The 21,773-nt window shown below is 43.7% G+C and overlaps 1 protein-coding gene across 8 annotated transcripts; it reads right to left on the bottom strand.

Annotated features, from left to right (window-relative positions):
• Positions 1 to 3,879: 3,879 nt before the first annotated feature.
• On the bottom strand, positions 3,880 to 13,488 carry LOC139535411 (troponin T, cardiac muscle isoforms-like). 8 transcript variants are annotated; one of them, XM_071334790.1, is made up of 13 exons: positions 13,329 to 13,475; positions 13,089 to 13,145; positions 12,530 to 12,550; positions 10,546 to 10,572; positions 10,365 to 10,389; positions 10,207 to 10,276; positions 9,823 to 9,939; positions 8,903 to 8,980; positions 8,691 to 8,792; positions 8,470 to 8,582; positions 8,162 to 8,252; positions 7,595 to 7,635; positions 3,880 to 4,115 (listed from the first exon to the last, which is right to left on the bottom strand). In XM_071334790.1, the coding sequence occupies exons 2-13, from the start codon at positions 13,093 to 13,095 to the stop codon at positions 4,076 to 4,078; spliced, it is 732 nt and encodes a 243-aa protein (XP_071190891.1). In that variant the 5' UTR covers positions 13,096 to 13,145; positions 13,329 to 13,475; the 3' UTR covers positions 3,880 to 4,075. The 8 variants fall into 8 exon arrangements, with proteins under 8 accessions (XP_071190891.1, XP_071190894.1, XP_071190897.1 ...); XM_071334793.1 differs by lacking the exon at positions 12,530 to 12,550 and having other exon boundaries at positions 13,069 to 13,145; positions 13,329 to 13,441; XM_071334796.1 differs by lacking the exon at positions 10,365 to 10,389 and having other exon boundaries at positions 10,207 to 10,271; positions 10,517 to 10,572; positions 13,100 to 13,145; positions 13,329 to 13,441.
• Positions 13,489 to 21,773: the final 8,285 nt, after the last annotated feature.

Below are 21,773 nucleotides of genomic sequence, written 5' to 3'. Positions count from 1 at the left end.
CATTTAAGTCATTTAGCAGACGCTCTTATCCAGAGCGACTTACAAATTGGTGCATTCACCTTATGACATCCAGTGGAACAACCACTTTACAATAGTGCATCTAAATCTTTTAAGGGGGGGGGGGGGGTCAGAGGGATTACTTTATCCTATCCTAGGTATTCCTTGAAGAGGTGGGGTTTCAGGTGTCTCCGGAAGGTGGTGATTGACTCCGCTGTCCTGGCGTCGTGAGGGAGTTTGTTCCACCATTGGGGTGCCAGAGCAGCGAACAGTTTTGACTGGGCTGAGCGGGAACTGTACTTCCTCAGTGGTAGGGAGGCGAGCAGGCCAGAGGTGGATGAACGCAGTGCCCTTGTTTGGGTGTAGGGCCTGATCAGAGCCTGAAGGTACTGAGGTGCCGTTCCCCTCACAGCTCCGTAGGCAAGCACCATGGTCTTGTAGCGGATGCGAGCTTCAACTGGAAGCCAGTGGAGAGAGCGGAGGAGCGGGGTGACGTGAGAGAACTTGGGAAGGTTGAACACCAGACGGGCTGCGGCGTTCTGGATGAGTTGTAGGGGTTTAATGGCACAGGCAGGGAGCCCAGCCAACAGCGAGTTGCAGTAATACGGGATACGCATGGTATACAATGTCCAATGAAATGCTTACTTGCAGATTCCTTCTCGACAAAGGAACAACAATAAAACATTACAACAATAAAACATTCTAAAACATTTAGGCAAATCTGACCACGACTCCATTTTGTTGCTCCCAGCCTATAGACAGAAACTAAAACATGATCCGTGCTCAGATCTGTTCAACGCTCATGTGGACTGGGATATGTTCTGGATAGCATCGGACAACAACATTGATGTATACGCTGATTCGGTGAGCGAGTTAATTAGCAAGTGCATCGGTGATGTTGTAGCCACGGTAACTATTAAAACGTTCCCCAACCAGAAACCGTGTATTGATGGCATTATTCACGCAAAACTGAAAGTGCGAACCACTGCATTTAATCAGGGCAAGGTAACCAGAAACATGACCAAATACAAACAGTGTAGCTATTCCCTCCGCAAGGCAATCAAACAAGCTAAGCGTCAGTATAGAGACAAAGGCCCGCTACCCGCTACCAAAACCTGCAGGCTCTCCTATACCGCAGCCAACTTGAGTAAAACATTTAAATGTGTTAACCCTCGCAAGGCTGCTGGCCCAGACGGCATCCCTAGCCGCGTCCTCAAGCATGCGCATACCAGCTGGCTGGTGTGTTTACGGACATATTCAATCAATCCCTATCCCAGTCTGCTGTTCCCACATGTTTCAAGAGGGCCACCATTGTTCCTGTTCCTAAGAAAGCTAAAAGTAACTGAGCTAAACAACTATCGACCCGTAGCACTCACTTCTGTCATCATGAAGTGCTTTAAGAGACTAGTCAAGGATCATATCACCTCCCCCATACATGACACCCTAGATCCATTCCAATTTGCTTACCACCCCAATAGGTCCACAGACGACGCAATCGCAATCACACTGCACACTGCTCTAATCCATCTGGACAAGAGGAATACCTATGTAAGAATGCTGTTCATCGATTACAGCTCAGCATTTAACACCATAGTACCCTCCAAACTCATCATTAAGCTCGAGACCATGGGTCTCGACCCCGCCCTGTGCAACTGGGTCCTGGACTTTCTGACGGGCCGTCCCCAGGTGGTGAGTGTAGGAAACAACATCTCCACCCCGCTGATCCTCAACACTGGGGCCCCACAAGGGTGCATTCTCAACCCTCTCATGTACTCCCTGTTCACCCATGACTGTGTGGCCATGCACGCCTCCAACTCAATCATCAAGTTTGCAGACGACACTACAGTGGTAGGCTTTAATACCAACAACGACAAGGTGGCCTACAGGGAGGAGGTGAGGGCCCTCGGAGTGTGGTGTCAGCAAAATAAGCTCACACTCAACGTCAACAAAACAAAGGAGATGATCGTGGACTTCAGGAAACAGCAGAGGAAGCACCCCTCTATCCATATCGACGGGACAGTAGTGGAGAGTGTGGAAAGTTTTAAGTTCCTCGGCGTACACATCACAGACAAACTGAAATGGTCCACCCACACAGACAGCGTGGTGAAGAAGGCACAAAAGTGCCTCTTCAACCTCAAGAGGCTGAAGAAATTTGGCTTGTCACCAAAAACACCAAAACTTTTACAGATGCAGAATCGAGAGTATCCTGTCGGGCTGTATCACCGCCTGGTACGGCAACTGCTCTGCCCACAAACGTAAGGCTCTCCAGAGGGTAGTGAGGTCTGCACAACGCATCACCGGGGGCGAACTACCTGCCCTCCAGGACACCTACACCACCCGATGTCACAGGAAGGCCAAAAAGATTATCAAGGACAACAACCACCCGAGTCACTGCCTGTTCACCCCGCTATCATCCAGAAAGCGAGGTCAGTACAGGTGCATCAAAGCTGTGACCGATAGACTGAAAAACAGCTTCTATCTCAAGGCCATCAGACTGTTAAACAGCCATCACTAACATTGAGTGGCTGCTGCCAACATACTGACTCAAATCTCTAGCCACTTAATAATAAAAAATTGGATGTAATAAATGTATCACTAGTCACTTTAAACAATGCCACTTTATATCATGTTTACATACTCTACATTACTCATCTCATATGTATATACTGTACTCTATACCATCTACTGCATCTTTTCTATGCCGTTCGGCCATCGCTCATCCATATATGTATATGTACATATTCTTATTCATTCATTTACACTTGTGTGTAGTTGTTGTTAAATTGTTACCTGTTAGATATTACCTGTTAGATATTACTGCACGGTCGAAACTAGAAGCACAAGCATTTCGCTACACTCGCATTAACATCTGCTAACCATGTATGACCAATTCAATTTGATTTGATTTAAAAGATAAGAATATAAAACATAAAGTAAATGTAAACATTTTGGCATAAGTATAATACAGGAAGGCACAATTTATAGTCCAATATTTACATGTGTATTGGGGAAGGGGAGGATGGGGGGCAGTCTATAAACTGAGCATTATAATAAGAGTCTGGTAGCAGCAGTTGTGATGTGTGTGTAGCGTATGAATGTATACAGTGCCTTCAAAAAGTATTCATACCCCTTGACTTATTCCACATTTTGTGGTGTTAAAACCTGAATTCAAAATTAATCAAATATTTTGTTTTCTCACCCATCTACACACAATACCCCATAATGACAAAGTGAAAACATGTTTTTAGACAATACTTTGTAGAAGTGATTACAGCTGTGAGTCTTTCTGGGTAAGTCTCTAAGAGCTTTCCACACTTGGATTGTGCAACATTTGCCCATTATTCTTTTCAAAATTCTTCAAGCTCTGTCAAATGTATTGTTTATCATTACTACACAACCATTTTTAGGTCTTGCACATGCCATACTAATAAAGGCATTTTAATTAATTATATGAAGAGTGCCTTGGTCCTCCTTTCTTTTTGATGACCAATTTACACCTTTTACCAAAGAGCACCTTCTATCTACCAAAATATACTATAGTGTACCTTAGTAGCGCTTCCCTTCCTCCTCTTTCTACTATACTTTCAGGTAGATTTAAGTAAAAACTGTAAAAACTGTCTTTTTGGTAAGCAACTCCAGTGTAGATTTAGCCTTGAGTTTTAGGTTATTGTCCTGCTAAAAGGTGAATTTATCTCCCAGTGTCAGGTGGAAAGCAGACTGAACCAGGTTTTCCTCTGGGATTTTGCCTGTGCATAGCTCCATTGCATTTTTTTTTCATCATGAAAAACTCCCCAGTCCTTATTGATTACAAGCATACCCCCATCTTACCTTCTTAGTCATCTATGCTGTTGCTCATCACACGTGAGGAGAGAGACATTCAAACATATTTGTTTTGGTTTATTGTGATACATTTTTCCCTAAAAATAACAATCCACACAAGTTAATTCCCCCCCCAAAATTCTGAAAAATATTCCATATGTCACACAAGTCTTCCTTGTCTGTGGAGTGCCAGGATGTCCATCGGGCAAGGTGGTATGAATGGAATGAACTCCTATGGTCTCAATTCTGATCTGCAACATTATTTCCTCAAGCCCCGTTTGCTCCTGGTCCCCTTGGTACTGAGAAGAGACACAAGGTTAACACTGTTATATCAACCAGGCCACCCACCAGCCAAGAAGACAAGTATGTCTCCAAGTGAATCCACACTCAAGCCACCTAATTACATTGCTTGAGAGGTTGACACGGCAAGGTATGAGTGGGAAACGCAGTACAATACCAATAGATAAACCCAATAGGGAAAGAAAGAATTCAGAAAACAAACAATCTTACCAAGTGTTTGGCTTTGTTGTCCTATGGCAATTGGTTTACCCTTCTCAGATATACTGCTATACTATACAAACATGGGTAATGTATCGTATAGTAATTAGAATGAAGAGTCAGCACAACCATTGTGGTCTGATCCCCGGGACGCGTGTACCACTGATGCGGAACAGCATTACAAGGGGAGACATCGCACGTTTCATATGCATTGTCAACGGAACCTGCCATGCCTTCTCCTCCTGAAATATGTTACCTTCATTCTAACCTTTGAAGGAAGCCCTGAAGCCATGTTTAGTGTTTTTATGTGTGTAAGCCCCCAGGCATGTGTAGCATGGTGCAGATCATGTCCCCATACCCTGGCAGTGGTTGTTTGAATGTGATGCCCCTTTAGAGAGAAGCCAGTAAAGGCTGTTGAAAGCAACGTGTCATGAGACAGGGATTAAGCAAATTCATAGAGCTTGACTCTGCCACTGAGAATAACTGCGTGCTCATTTTATGTAGCTACTCTGGTGAGTGATTTTTTTTGCTTTATGCTGGCAACCAGACAGCACATTACGCCACATCGCCACATGTACTATGCCACAATGTGTGATTTCAGCATTCGGTTCACCTCCCCAGATATTAAATTACACACTGATGTTTTAGGCAATATCGATAGTATTGATTAACACCCAGATTGAAGTGGGATTAAGTCTGGCAAATTGGTGCAGGTCTGAAACCATTGAGAAATAGCCATTTCATCCAACAGTGTGGGGCCCGCAGCCTTATGATAGCTGTTTCATGTCCTTCTTAGGACACGTACTGACATGCTCAGGCTAGTTTACTAGAGTCTGGGAAATAAAAAAACTGTCAGATCAGACCCAAATATAGTGCCTTCAGATATCCTACATGGGGTATCTGAAGGTAGGTCTGGCATGTTTAGAATACCAGTGTTAAGTCTTCTGTATTTTATTGTGTGGCGTATTACTAGTTGTGACCTCACAGGTAGATTTGGCCTTTCAGCTGTTGCAGTTCCATTGTATCGTGTGTGTGTGTGTGTGTGTGTGTGTGTGTGTGTGTGTGTGTGTGTGTGTGTGTGTGTGTGTGTGTGTGTGTGTGTGTGTGTGTGTGTGTGTGTGTGTGTGTGTGTGTGTGTGTGTGTGTGTGTGTGTGTGTGTGTGTGTGTGTGTGTGTGTGTGTGTGTGTGTGTGTGTGTGTGTGTGTGTGTGTGTGTGTGTGTGTGTGTGTGTGTGTGTGTGTGTGTGTGTGTGTGTGTGTGTGTGTGTGTGTGTGTGTGTGTGTGTGTGTGTGTGTGTGTGTGTGTGTGTGTGTGTGTGTGTGTGTGTGTGTGTGTGTGTGTGTGTGTGTGTGTGTGTGTGTGTGTGTGTGTGTGTGTGTGTGTGTGTGTGTGTGTGTGTGTGTGTGTGTGTGTGTGTGTGTGTGTGTGTGTGTGTGTGTGTGTGTGTGTGTGTGTGTGTGTGTGTGTGTGTGTGTGTGTGTGTGTGTGTGTGTGTGTGTGTGTGTGTGTGTGTGTGTGTGTGTGTGTGTGTGTGTGTGTGTGTGTGTGTGTGTGTGTGTGTGTGTGTGTGTGTGTGTGTGTGTGTGTGTGTGTGTGTGTGTGTGTGTGTGTGTGTGTGTGTGTGTGTGTGTGTGTGTGTGTGTGTGTGTGTGTGTGTGTGTGTGTGTGTGTGTGTGTGTGTGTGTGTGTGTGTGTGTGTGTGTGTGTGTGTGTGTGTGTGTGTGTGTGTGTGTGTGTGTGTGTGTGTGTGTGTGTGTGTGTGTGTGTGTGTGTGTGTGTGTGTGTGTGTGTGTGTGTGTGTGTGTGTGTGTGTGTGTGTGTGTGTGTGTGTGTGTGTGTGTGTGTGTGTGTGTGTTGACATGCATGCTTGTATTTGTTGTTCAGGCGCCCTATAGGCTGCTCCCTTCTCAGACCATTTTCTTTAATTAACCCCCAGGCCTTTGTTGTCTGAATCCCGGCGGGCTGGGTGTGCAACAGCGTCAGCCCCACTCAGCCCCTCTCAATTCCTCTCAGCCTGCAGCTGTTAGTAGATTCACTTCAAACAACTGGCAACAGGCGGAGGGTGGAAGGGATGGAAAGACAGGAGGGGGCAGAAACTTGATTAGGCTCAAGGTGAGCCTCTACATTGGGACGGCTTATCAGTCTTAGCAGGGTATTATCACTACTGGAAGGAAACTAGGCAGAATATCGAGAGTTTAGAAATTACAAATACGATTAAGAAATGACAAGATAGAAAATATAGGAGGAAATTAGGATTCTTGGAATGTGTTGTGTATGTTTAAGAAGCATATAGAAGTGGAGGCTCCTCAGAGGAGGAAGGGCAGGACCATCCTACTAAGTGAATTTCAGGACCATGTATATAGTGATAAATTAAGAAAGTTATCCTTTAAAGAGAAAACTATACTATATATGTTAATGTCAGCAAGTAACTAATTAAAACACACTGTTTTGCAATGGTCTACAGTATCCTCAACAGCACCCTCTAGGGTAGCACCATATTGTAGACGGAGGACAGCTAGCTTCCGTCCTCCTCTGGGTATATTCACTTCAATTCAAAACCTACGAGGCTCATGGTTTTCACCCCCTTCCATAGACTTACATTGTAATCATGACGACTTCCGGAGGATGTCCTCCAACCTATCAGAGCTCTTGCAGTATGAACTGACATGTTGTCCATCCAATCAAAGTATCAGAGAATTAATATAGTGCTGAAAGCATAAGCTACAGCTAGCTAGTGCTGCAGTGAATAAAGTGTGGTAAATAGTTAACTCAAAGAGAGCAACTCTTCCAAGTCAAGGTAAGCTTTCAGTTTTATACATTTATTGCCCCGGGGCCCTCTGGTGTAACTGGTAAACTGCTTCTGTACACTGTAAAATGGAACGAAACAGGGAGGGGACCTACCTTTGACCAATAGAAAGTCTTGTTTTAGTTTTCCATTTTGCAACTGTTAAGATGAATGATTACTCCCCAGCGGGCTAGATACATGCAAGACTGTGCAAGGCGGTATTGTATGTGTCACTATCTGTCACTTTGATGACCCCAATTTGTATTTCAACCGGTTGTAGCAACCTCATGATCGGTATAGGGCAAATTGAAGTATCATGTTAGTAGCCTAAACCTACCAATGTTACATAGAGCTGGGTGAATGGAATATGAACGACAGTCATATTCAGTCATATACAATTTTATTGGATTTGAATAGAAATAAGGCCATGCTCCTCCCTAACTTTAAACGACACACGCCGCCACTGGTATCTAGGTCATGCCTTTTGTACTTACACTTTCTGATGATCGCTGACTCGATTCCTGAGTACGGTGACCTATATAAATGAGAGTTTTGACAGTAAATACAACCATCTACACACACACTACATGTTCATGTTTTGAAATGTATGTCAATTGTAAAGTCTTTATGTTGTTGTCTGTACCGTCTTTTTCGTTATGTGTCGGACCCCAGTAAGACTAGCTGTCGCCATTGGCGTCGGCTAATGGGGATCCTAATAAATCACATCTTTAATCAACATCTAACATATGTCTTTATACTTCTCTTGGATCACAGCCAGTTGACTTTTCTATGCCTCCCTGTCAAGTCCATTGAGATATAGTTACCAGATCTTGAATGAACTCTCGGTTGAGGTTTTGTGGTGTTGTGCATGTTAATTTATACGAAGTAGTATATCAATCCCTACTCATGTCGCAGGAGTTAGCAAGGCTGGTGTTTATTAAAAATGTTTAAAAAAAACATGCTTATACTTTCACTTTCATGTGAATCATATGCACATATCATTTTTTTCATTTCAGTTTGATGCTAAAGTCTGGAATGAAAAGGAAGTGGCATAATCTTACATCATATTTCTGCCGCGAGTGTTTGTACTGGAGATCAAATTTCTCTGCCTCAAGTTGATGTATCCACTTCCACAGTTCAGTAGCCTTCTCTCTACACGAGGGAGAGAGTGGAAATCATCGAAAATAGCGGAAATTAGGACAATCCTATAAATGCTGCTCAGCGGTTAACCGAATATCTGTAGCACAGTGAGAGAGTAGTCATTCATCTCGTTCGGGAGAGATTATAACATTATTAATTATTGGATAATACCCCTTTCATACTGTATATTATCACTACATGCCAGTGTAAAGTTTTTTCTCAACCATACCTCAGTTTGTCCTCTTTGAGATGGTCAATATTCAGCTCATTATGCCGTTCACTTAAGATCGCTCTCTTCTTCTCTCGCTCTGTTTTCTTTTTTGGCCCACCTTTCTTTTCTGTCTGTAGTTACAGTATAACGAGATGTACAGATATTAGCTATAAATTAGACTCTGGTAACAATTCAGAAAGTCTGGTGCTGTGAGGGTGTTTTTGGATGATTTCTATCACCTTGTACCCGCTGAACTGCAAGTTGGTGAGGACCTTTTTTTTCTTGGCGTCATCCTCTGCTTTCTTCTTAAATTCCTCTTCCTCCTTTCTTGCCTTTTCCTCCTGGAGATGAGAGAAAAACACAACATTGCCACAGTTGTCCTACTTTTCTACTAATGTGCAGTGTTCACGCTGTCCACTGCCGATCCTTGTGTTGCAATGGGGATACTCACGTTTATTCTGTTTTGACGCTCCTTTTCTTTCTCCGTTCGGATCCTCACTTGCTCTGCTCTCTCAGACCTGCGCTTCTCCTGAGATACAGAGGGGATAGTATTAGACTAGTTATAACCCCATCGCACAGATATCCAGTGGTGTAAAGTACTTAAGGAAAAATACTTTAAAGTACTACTTATGTCGTTTTTTGGGGTATCTGTACTTTACTATTAATATTTATTTTTAATTTTTTTAATTTAGGGGTACTATTAATATTTTGACTACTTTTACTTTTACTTCACTACATTCCTAAAGAAAATGATGTACTTTATACTCCATACAAGTACTTGATACATTTTGAATGCTTAGCAGGACAGGAAAATGGTCTAATTCACACACTTATCAAGAGAACATCCCTGGTCATCCCTACTGCCTCTGATCTGGGGGGCTCACTAAACAAATGCTTCATTTGTAAATTATGTCTGAGAGTTGGAGCGTGCCCCTGGCTATCCATAAATAATTAAAAACTAGAAGATGTGGCCGTCTGCTTTGCTTAATATAAGGAATATTAAATGATTTATACTTGTACTTTTACTTTTGATACTTAAGTACATTTTAGCAATTACATTTACTTTTGAAACTTAAGGATATTTAAAACCAAATACTTTTAGACTTTTTCTCAATTCGTTTTTTACTGGGTGACTTTCACTTTTACTTGAGTCATTTTCTATTAAGGTATCTTTAATTTGACTTAAGTATGACAATTGGGTACTTTTCCCACCACTGCAGATATCCCTATTTATGTACCCATGTATCATAACCAAAAGTATTTGACTAGAACTGTATGTGAGGCAATGACAGAGTGAGCAGTAGGCTATCTGAACACAGAATGATGTAACTGTAGGCTATCTGAATGCAGAATGATGTAACAGTATCTCACAATACGATCAGTGAGGTTGATGAGCTCCTCTTCTTCCTTCTTGCGACTCTCAAAATGGGCCTCGATAAGCGTCTGCAGCTCAGTCAGGTCCTTCTCCATACGCTTGCGGTGGATATCCTACAGGCAGGACAGGTTCAAGGATGAGAGGTCAGAGGACAGGGTGAGAAAACATGCAGGGAGGACATGGTTAGTTGCTCGAGGTAGAAGTTGAATTTAACCACAGATCTAGGATCAGATAACCCCTACAACTCTATCCTAATCTTAACCATTAAGTGATGACAAAATATCTGTCAGTGGTTAGGGGCAACTTGATCCAACTCCAGGTCAGTATAGGTCCTTATTTATATTCAGTATACTTGTGTAGCTACAGTGAGGCAAACTGACATCAAAGTCCACTTTCTCTCCATCTGGGATTTTGGGAGGCACCATGCTGGTCTGAGGCATGAAGGCTGGTCTGAGGATGATACAAAAGACAAGTTCTCTTGGATGTGAAATATTTCCTAAACTGAGTTCAGATTATCCAGATTAATTTTGAATCTTACTTTGGTTTAGGTTTTTCCCAACCTTCTTCCCGAGTGGGGAAAAAGGAGAACTCAGTTAATGACATATTTAAATGTACTTGACAGAACATTGCAAAACTGGTCAATGTTTAACTTTCACACACAAATGTAACTTTCACACATTCTTTCATAACCAGGTATTGATTGATAAGCCTTTACCTACCTCCTTCCTCCTGCTCCCCCTCGGCGTCTGGTAAAAGAAGCCAGGGTCAATACAATGTCAACTATGACAGATGTGAAAAGGTACCGAGAGCAGAGACTGAAATAGAGCCATGATAAGACCCATGGAAGCCCAGGGGGACAGCGGTGCTAAACCAGATTAGAAAAAGGTCTGTGACCTGCTTGATCACCCCTCCCCACTCCAGCCCCTGCTCACATCTCTCCTCTGCTGGCTGTGTTGTACCTCATCCATACAGGCCTTTCTAACGCCCCCGTTACGCATGTCAAGCAGTGATTCTTTTTTCCACCAAGAATGTGGTTTTTCAAAAAACAAATACTACAGCTTCCATTTTCTAAATAAAGTTTTGGATTTAATATTAAATAGAGCAAAGTGCTCACCTTGTTATCTTTCATTTAACCTGACCTTATTATTTAAAAAAATATGTAACCTTTATTTAACTAGGCAAGTCAGTTAGGAACAATTTCTTATTTACAATGACGGCCTACCCGGACGATGCTGGGCCAATTGAGCACCGCCCTATGGGACTCCCAATCACGGGCCGGATGTGATACAGCCTGGATTCAAACCAGGGACTGTAGTGACGCCTCTTGCACTGAGATGCAGCCTTAGACCGCTGCGCCACTCGGGAGCCCTGATATCAAGAGCCATGTAGAGCTTTGAACCCTACTATCCTATTCCAGCTTGAGAATATACATAATTGCATTTCACTGAAACAGCCATGCTTTCAGGATCATTACACACAGGTGAAAAATGTGTGTGTGTATACAGTTTGTACAGTTGTTACTGTCGGTGTTACTAGGCTAGCTAGCTTGCATGCATGAGCACAAGCAGCACTACATTCTACCTCCTCCTTCTCCTCAGCAACCTCCTCCTCCACTTCGTCTGTTGCAAAGCCAACGCATATTGTGAGAGCAGAGCAGTCATTCTCAAGCCAAGACATGGGCATACAGAGTAGGAATATAAGCAACGCACTAACTAGAAAGGCAAAGTAGTAATTAAAGACAGCATTCTATTTTTCTTTTAATCAAAGTAATTATTTCTGCCAGTTTGTCAACCCTTTTTCCTCACACTGTGAATTGACTGAGCGTAACAGCACAGCTGCCTTTTATTCCCTCATAAGGATTGGTGTCCTCAATGTGAGCAGCACTCCAGGTAGAGTGATACAGCTCTCTAAAAGCTCTCTCATTGTGGCAGTCGGTGCATTTCATGCCTGAATATCAAAGGTCACCATTCATTCCTCAGTCCGAGTGCCAGTCAGAGCACAGCAGTCGGTAACACTGACTCTGTTGTTCCGCTTAGAGGGAAACACGAACCACATCGCCAGGAGTTCTATCTTGGCCGAGAGTGGCATTGTGCATCTTTCCCCTAGGGTTCCCTATTCTGGACTACCTGACCCACATAACACTATAACACCAACTCTAACGCCACATGAGGATGAGACATGGGACAGCCGCGCCGAAGCCCAACAGCATGGCGACAAGACGGGACAGAAATAGAGATAGGTGACGGGTACCCAGGCACCAGCATACCTTTCATGTAAAAAATCATAAGAAAACAATTCCCCAGGGAACGTGCTTAGGGGGCAGGCAGAGACAGCGGCAAGGAAGGGAAGTGGGGTTAGGATGGTCGACCTGAGGGCCAAAGACAAAAGTTGTCTGTATGGCGCAGAAGCTTATACCACAGCGGTAGCTATACAGTAGTCCCATGACTAATTTATGCACTCTAGTGGAGATGCCAGGGGCATAGTGGACTCTGCTTTTTTGGCGACTCGAGCTGTAGAGGAAGCTGTGGTGTGTAAAAAGGGTAACAAAGTGGCAGAACTAATAATTGCTTCAAAGTTTTAATTCAGACAATTCAATAATGTCATTTTACACTCAAAATAATGGTATTACATTATTGTTTTTTTTAAATAGTAAACAGCCTACTAAATTCACTGGTTCTGTAAGATATTGTTTGTAATACATACCAACAATATCCTCCTCTCCTTCTGACCACATGCACAGAGAAGGAAGATCATTAGGTACAGTACCAGCCACATGTGAAAGCAGTACATGAACACAACAGCAGCATGGAGAACTATGTAAACAAACAATAATAAATCAGTATAAAGTATATTTTACACTAAACTGTATTTAGACAATCACATCAGAAAATAGTTGTGCCTAGATTATTCTTAAGCGTTCTGTAAAAATCATATACTGTGTATTGGCAATGGATAAAATAAAATTCTAAATGATTTTCACTATCCCCCATGATGAAACGTTGACATACCTGTAGCTGCACCTGAGCCCTTACTGCATAAAGTATGTCTTAACTCAAAGTATGTTTATCGGCATTTCGATATGTTGTTTTCCCCCAAGATAATATTTGAATTGATGCAATGACTTACGTTCTTTCTCCCTGAAAGAATAACACATCAAAATAATTGTGTTATGATCCAATTCCATTACGGAATCACTCACAAGCATTGATCAACAAATAAATCACAACCGGTAGACAGAATACAGACGATTCGATTGATGAACTGGTCATTTACTTACTCATATTCAACCTCTTCTGTGTCTGACATCTTTAGAATTTACCTGCGTAAATGTGTGTGGAGTAGCATAGAAAAATCAAAGCAAATATTCCTTGTGATCTATAAAATGTATAGTAATTCATATTATTTTACATAGTGTACCATCTATAAGCAATAGAGCCAAAGAGTTAAACTGTTTCCGCATAGAAATTGATTCTGTATGTAGACACACAACATGCAGACTTACCCAGAGTAGTGCAGTGTGGGCTTGAGATGGGGGGACAATGTGGGATTGTATTGTATACCAGTCTCTGTTGGAACCATAAGCTTTTAAACCCTGTTGAGGATCACATGGCCCTCTCTGGCTGTGTCTACAATGGGTGGGCAGATACCCGCTAACAGATGGTAGCCTGCATCACATACAATGAGTAAACAAGTGTTCTCCGTAGGCTTCACTTCAGTCTATTTTTACATAGACTGGGACTGGACAACCCTAGATGCTCCCAAATAGGGATGAATGTCAGGTTTGGCGGGGAAAGGGAAGGATTAAGTTTATGCCCCCCTACATGCACGAATGTACAAAAGCATGCACACCCTCCCACAGAAATGTACACGTACTATGTTATGTTGACCTCTAAGCGCACACACACAACACACAGAAAAGCATTCGAACAGGAACATCTTAACATCTTACCCCAGAGCAAAGTCTGACATCACTTTACAAATTCAAAGAACAAAATAGCATGGGTCAACACCTCTGACCTGAGTTACTGCAGGGCCACTATCTTCCTGGTTAGGTCACCAGATACACTATTAGGTGCTATGTAGAACCTAAAAGAGTTCTTCGGCTGTCCCCATAGGAGAACCTATCAAGGCTCAGGCTAAGACGCAGATGCAGACACATGAGATGGATACTACGAATTTCACTTTATTATAGTACAAGGGGCAGGCAAAAGGTAAGACAAGGCAGGCAGAGAGTCGTAATCCAAATCAGAGTCAGGCAGGTACATGATGGCAGGCAGGATCAGGGTCAGGACAGGCAGAAAGGTCAGAACTGGGAAGACTAGGAAGAAACAAAAACTAGAGCACAGGAAACAGCAACGAAGAACCGTCTCCAGGTCCTGATTGGCTCGCTCCGACTGGCCATTAGTTTGGGGGTGAAAACCAAAGGACAGGCTGTCCGACGACCCAATGAGGGTGCAGAACGCCTTCCAGAACTGGGACGAGAACTTATGACCACGATCGGAGACCATGTCGACCGGAAGACGATGGATCCAGAAGACTTGCTACACCATGAACTGAGCCGTCTCCTAGGCTGAGGTTAACTTTGGAAGGAGAATAAAATGGGCGGCTTTAGAAAACCTATCCACCACCGTCAGGATTGTGGTGTTGCCATCTGACGGAGGAAAACCAGTAACAATGTCTAGGGATATATGGGACCAGGGGCCGTGAGGAACAGGGAGTGGTTGAAGAAGGCCAGCCAGAGCTGTCGTGGAGTCTTATTTTGTGCGCACACAGTGCAGGCTGAGACGAATGTGGAGACATCAGGAACCATGGAAGGCACCAAAAGCGTTGGATGAAAGCCAGTGTCCAACGGGAGCCTGGATGGCAGGTCAGTCTCGAGGAATGTCCCCATTCCAGGACCGGGGAATTGGCAGAGTCCGGGACCAACATCCGGTTAGCCAGACCTCCCCCATAAGGAACTGGCTCTCTATACCCCAGATGAGTGCAGCCACGAGGTGGGAGCAGTGGACGAGCGAGTGTGACTGGGAACAGACCTCCTCTCCCTCCAACATTCCCGTAGCCGCACATCCGTAAGGTCAAGGTGATGAGGGAGTCGAGGGCCATTGGAAGCTCCCGGGCTGCAAGCTTGTCTTTAACCTCCGATAATCCGTGAAGGAACGTGTAGAAAAAGGCTTCCGGGTTCCAGGCACTCTCAGCCACCAACGTGCAAAAATCCACTATGTAGTCTGCCACACTACAGGAGTCTTGACGTAGTTGGAGCAGCTTACGAGCAGCCTCTCTCCCGGACAACGAAGAATCAAACACATTTCGTACCTCCACAACTACGTCCTCCAGACTGAGACAAACGGTGGACTATTGCTCCCACACCACCAGCGAGTGCCCTCCCGGACATCAGCGTAATGAGGTACGCTATCTTCGAGCGGTCCGAGGGGCACGAAGAAGGCTGCAGGTCGAAGATGAAGGAGCACTGGGAGAGAAAAGCCTGGCAGGTTCCAGAATATCCAGCGTAGCACTCCGGATGAGGTAAGCGAGGTTCTCGGGACACTGGGGTAGGCTAGGAAGAAGCGCCGCTGATGGCTGGGTTACTGTTGTGGCTTGCTGCCTAGTAGGGAATCCGCGGAATTGATCCAGCAATGTATTGAATGCATGGTCATGGCGTTCTGCCTGGGTATGGAGTCCCTCCATAAGGCTTTGCAGTAACTTCTTGTGTCTTCCAATGGTGGCTGCTTGGGAGGAGACAGCGTTGTGGAGCTGTTCCGAGTCTACTGGGTTAGTCATCGCCATTTCATACTATCACGGCTCAGGCTAAGACCCATGATGCAGACACAGGAGGCGGATAGTACGAGTCTCAGAGTTTATTACAGTACAACGGGCAGGCAAAAGGTAAATCAAGGCAGGAGAGTTCAACATGGGACCCAACAGAGTTTTACCTGGAATCAAAAATGGTTCTACCTGAAACCAAAAAGGGTTCTCCTATGGGGACAGCCGAAGAACCCTCTTGGAACCCTTTTTTCTAAGAGTGTAGCATTAGGGACAGCACAGCATAGTCCTAATACACACACAATTCAGAACTAATTGGACATATCTAGATTTATGGGTCATTATAGTTTATGAATTGTGACTCTCATCAAATGGATAGTTGATCTGCTTAATCTGCTAATCAGTTAATCATTGGCAACAACTTGCACACTCTTATAAAAAAGGCTTCCAAAAAGGTTTTTTGTCTGTCCCCCCTTTTTGTTTCCACGCAGAATCCTCTGTGGAAAGTGTCCTACATGGAACCAAAAGGGTTCTACCTGCAACCAAAAAGGGTTCTTCAAATGGTTCTCTTATGGGGACAGCCAAAGAACCCTTTTAGAACCTTTTTTTCTAAGAGTGTATAGAATATTTTCCAATTTGGAACAAACAGTACGATAAAACCAACAGTCAGATTAGGAAAGAAATGTTCCAATTGGATTGAAGATTATTGTTAGACTGCAGTTGAAGGGTATAGGCCTATTTCTGTTCAGTAAACAAGTAGTTTTGCATCATACCCATGGTTTATTGTCTGATATACACACGGCTGGAATGCTGTTTCAGCCAATCTGCATCCAGGACCCAAACTACTCGGTTTATAATTAGCTATATATTTGGATTGGAGAGTATTGTTACACTGCAGTTGAAGGGTATAGACATAGTTCTGTTCTTCACACACTTGAACTGCTGAATCCTCTGCTGCACCTCCATTGTTCAGTGTCTTATTCCTCTCTGCTAACTTGCAACAACATGTTTACAGCACTCTTTATCTCCATGCCAAACCTTTTAATAGAAACCAACATTCTCTATTAACATGAGACCCCACACGTATCAGATCTAACGGAGAATTATGATTCAGCACATGCCTCACACCGCCTAAAGGCCACAGCCTTTCAAAGGTTTTGTTTATAGTGTGTGTTTCTGCCCTCTGGTTGTTTATAGGTTGTGTGGCGTGAGATTTCTGACACACTTTTGGGAGCCTGTAGGACCTTCAGAAAGCGGAGGCCAGCTTTGTCTCATGTCCCATGATATACGTATGGAGATGTTATGTAACCTACAGTGAAAATCTACACACCTCTTGCGCCCCTTCCACCAAGTACAGTATTAATTCTGTGGTGTGAAAACATACGCAGTCAAGGCATTTTATTTTGTATATTAATTGAGAAAATTGACTATATTATTTATTTCACTTTGAAATTGTGGAGCAGGTTGTTTAGATAAGTATGAAAAAAATCTAATTTAATCCAATTACATTTTAACGCAGTCAAATCTGAAAACTATGCAAGTGGTGTGTAGGTTTTCACTAGGCACTGTATGTGTTATGTAAGCAAGAACACACAACATACTGGCCATTATGACGGAATAACCGGCGTGGCTGTAGAAAAACAATCCCCTTGCCTTTTTAACTGAATTGGTACCACTTTATAATAACCTTCATTCATACCCTTATAATTAGGATCAATTCAAACCTGGATACAAGTGATAGTATCTAGTGATACAGCATATCCCTTGATAATTGTATTGAAGTACTTGAGAACTCAGAGCAAAATTCTGACTTGAAATCCATGTACTCTTCATAGAAATATTCCATCCAAGGACAAAGTCCAAGTTACAGGCAATTCAAGTAAGGATACGACCCACAGTTAATAAATTATTCTTAGCTAGTATTGCAACATTGTCAGGCCTACCACAAGTTTGAATGGAAATCTGAACACAGACCATCCTACACTCTTAGAAAAAAGGGTTCCAAAAGGGTTCTTCAGCTGTCCCCATAGGATAACAGTTTTATGTTTCCAGGTAGAACACTTTTATGTAGAACACATGGAAACTCAAAAGGTTTCTACCTGGAACCAAAAAGGGTTCTACCTGGATTTTTCAAAGGGTTCTTCTATGGGGACAGCCGAAGAACTATTTAAGGTTCTAGATAGCACTTTTTTTTTCTAAGAGTGTACAGCATTGCTCATATTAGACTGTGTTTGAATTCAGCACAGCGGTAACACTGTCCTCTAGCTTCACAGAGTTGCTATTGCAGTTATTGTTATGAGACTGAGGTGGGCCCTGTCCAGACATAACCACTTGCCCTTAACGGAGCTTGGGCGTACAAGGGAATATTGTGTCTATTCAAGACAATGTGAACCTGTTCCTTTTGCTAGATAGCCTGCAAAGTTCTGTCATACTTTCCAGGTCTATGGCCAAACAGTTCGAGCTTCAAATTTAAAAAATGAATCTCTCCAGAAATAAGTCTCTCACTGTTGCCGCCTGTTATAGACCCCCCTCAGCTCCCAGCTGTGCCCTGGACACCATATGTGAATTGATTGCTCCCCATCTATCTTCAGAGTTCGTTCTGTTAGGTGACTTAAACTAGGATATGCTTAACACCGCCGGCAGTTCTACAATCTAAACTAGATGCCCTCAAACTCACACAAATGATCAAGGAACCACCAGGTACAACCCTAAATCCGTAAACATGGGCACCCTCATAGATATTATCCTGAACAACTTTCCCTCCAAATACACCTCTGCTGTTTTCAATCAGGATCTCAGCGCTCACTGCCTCATTGCCTGCATCCGCTATGGGTCCGCGGTCAAACGACCACCCCTCATCAATGTCAAACGCTCCCTAAAACACTTCTGCGAGCAGGCCTTTCTAATCGACCTGGCCCGGGTATCCTGGAAGGATATTGACCTCATCCCAACAGTAGAGGATGTGCCTGGTCGTTCTTTAAAAGTAATTTCCTCACCATCTTAAATAATCATTCCCCTTTGAAAAAATGTAGAACTAAGAACAGATATACAGTGGGGAGAACAAGTATTTGATACACTGCCGATTTTGCAGGTTTTCCTACTTACAAAGCATGTAGAGGTCTGTAATTTTTATCATAGGTACACTTCAACTGTGAGAGACGGAATCTAAAACAAAAATCCAGAAAATCACATTGTATGATTTTTAAATAATTAATTTGCATTTTATTGCATGACATAAGTATTTGATCACCTACCAACCAGTAAGAATTCCGGCTCTCACAGACCTGTTAGTTTTTCTTTAAGAAGCCCTCCTGTTCTCCACTCATTACCTGTATTAACTGCACCTGTTTGAACTCGTTACCTGTATAAAAGACACCTGTCCACACACTCAATCAAACAGATTCCAACCTCTCCACAATGGCCAAGACCAGAGAGCTGTGTAAGGACATCAGGGATAAAATTGTAGACCTGCACAAGGCTGGGATGGGCTACAGGACAATAGGCAAGCAGCTTGGTGAGAAGGAAACAACTGTTGGCGCAATTATTAGAAAATGGAAGAAGTTCAAGATGACGGTCAATCACCCTCGGTCTGGGGCTCCATGCAAGATTTCACCTCGTGGGGCATCAATGATCATGAGGAAGGTGAGGGATCAGCCCAGAACTACACGGCAGGACCTGGTCAATGACCTGAAGAGAGCTGGGACCACAGTCTCAAAGAAAACCATTAGTAACACACTACGCCGTCATGGATTAAAATCCTGCAGCGCACGCAAGGTCCCCCTGCTTAAGCCAGTGCATGTCCAGGCCTGTCTGAAGTTTGCCAATGACCATCTGGATGATCCAGAGGAGGAATGGGAGAAGGTCATGTGGTCTGATGAGACAAAAATAGAGCTTTTTGGTCTAACTCCACTCACCGTGTTTGGAGGAAGAAGAAGTATGTGTACAACCCCAAGAACACCATCCCAACCGTGAAGCATGGAGGTGGAAACATCATTCTTTGGGGATGCTTTTCTGCAAAGGGGACAGGACGACTGCACCGTATTGAGGGGAGGATGGATGGGGCCATGTATCGCGAGATCTTGGCCAACAACCTCCTTCCCTCAGTAAGAGCATTGAAGATGGGTCGTGGCTGGGTCTTCCAGCATGACAACGACCCGAAACACACAGCCAGGGCAACTAAGGAGTGGCTCCGTAAGAAGCATCTCAAGGTCCTGGAGTGGCCAAGCCAGTCTCCAGACCTGAACCCAATAGAAAATCTTTGGAGGGAGCTGAAAGTCCGTATTGCCCAGCGACAGCCCCGAAACCTGAAGGATCTGGAGAAGATCTGTAGGGAGGAGTGGGCCAAAATCCCTGCTGCAGTGTGTGCAAACCTAGTCAAGAACTACAGGAAATGTATGATCTCTGTAATTGCAAACAAAGGTTTCTGTACCAAATATTAAGTTCTGCTTTTCTGATGTATCAAATACTTATGTCATGCAATAAAATGCAAATTAATTACTTAAAAATCATACAATGTGATTTTCTGGATTTTTGTTTTAGATTCCGTCTCTCATAGTTGAAGTGTACCTATGATAAAAATTACAGACCTCTACATGCTTTGTAAGTAGGAAAACCTGCAAAATCGGCAGTGTATCAAATACTTGTTCTCCCCACTGTAGCACTTGGTTCACTCCAGACCTGACTGCCCTTGACCAGCACAAAAACATCCTGTGGCGGACTGCACCAGCATTGAATAGTCCCCGCGATATGCAACTCTTCAGGGAAGTCAGGAGCCAATACACGCAGTCAGTTAGGAAAGCAAAGGCTAGCTTTTTCAAACAGAAATTTGCATCCTGTAGATCTAACTCCAAAAAGTTTTGGGACACTGTAAGGTCAATGGAGAATAAGAGCACCTCCTCCCAGCTGCCCATTGCACTGAGTCTAGGAAACACTGTCACCACCGATAAATCCAAGATAATCGAGAAATTCAATAAGCATTTCTCTACGGCTGGCCATTCTTTCCTCCTGGCTACCCCAACCCCGGCCAACAGCTCCGCACCCCCCGCAGCTACTTGCCCAAGCCTCCCCAGCTTCTCCTTCAGCAAAATCCAGATAGCAGATGTTCTGAAAGGGCTGCAAAACATGGACCCGTACAAATCATATGGGCTAGACAATCTGGACCCTTTCTTTCTAAAATGATCCGCCACCATTGTTGCAACCCCTATTACGAGTCCGTTCAACCTCTCTTTCGTATCATGCGAGATCCCTAAAGACTCTTCAAAGGGGGTGAAACTCTGGACCCACCCAAACTGTTATAGACCTATATCCATCCTGCCCTGCTTTTCTAAAGTCTTCGAAAGCCAAGATAACAAACAGGTCACTGACAATTTTGAATCCCACCATACCTTCTCCGCTGTGCAATCCGGTTTCCGAGCTGGTAACGGGTGCACCTCAGCCACGCTCAAGGTCCTAAACAATATTATAACCGTCTTCGATAAAAGACAGTACTGTGCAGCCGTCTTCATCGCCATGGCCAAGGCTTTCGACTCTGTCAATCACTGTATTCTTTACGGCAGACTCAACAGCCTTGGTTTCTCAAATGACTGCATTGCCTGGTTCACCAACTACTTCTCAGATAGAGTTCAGTGTGTCAAATCGGAGGGCCTGTTGTCCAGACCTCTGGCAGTCTCTATGGGGGTACCACAGGGTTCAATTCTCCGGCCGACTCTTTTCTTTGTATATATCAACAATGTCGCTCCTGCTGCTGGTGATTCCCTGATCCACCTTTATGTAGACGACACCATTCTGTATACATCTGGCCCTTCTTTGGACACTGTGTTAACAAACCTCCAAACGAGCTTCAATGCCATACAACACTCCTTCCGTGACCTCCAACTGCTCTTAAACGCTAGTAAAACTAGATGCATGCTTTTCAACCGATCGCTGCCCACACCCTCCCGCATGACTAGCATCACTACTCTGGACGGTTCTGAATTAGAATATGTGGACAACTACAAATACCTAGGTGTCTGGCTAGACTGTAAACTCTCCTTCCAGACTCATATTAAACATCTCCAATCCAAAATTAAATCTAGTCGGAGTCATATTTCGCAACAAAGCCTCCTTCACTCATGCTGCCAAACATACCCTCGTAAAACTGACTATCCTGCCGATCCTCGACTTCGGCGATGTCATTTACAAAATAGCC

The sequence above is a fragment of the Salvelinus alpinus genome, chromosome 12 (assembly GCF_045679555.1).
Source record: "Salvelinus alpinus chromosome 12, SLU_Salpinus.1, whole genome shotgun sequence".
Classification (NCBI taxonomy): Eukaryota; Metazoa; Chordata; class Actinopteri; order Salmoniformes; family Salmonidae; genus Salvelinus; species Salvelinus alpinus.
Note: the sequence above shows the minus strand (reverse complement) of the source record. Positions and strands in the feature narration are given on the sequence as shown.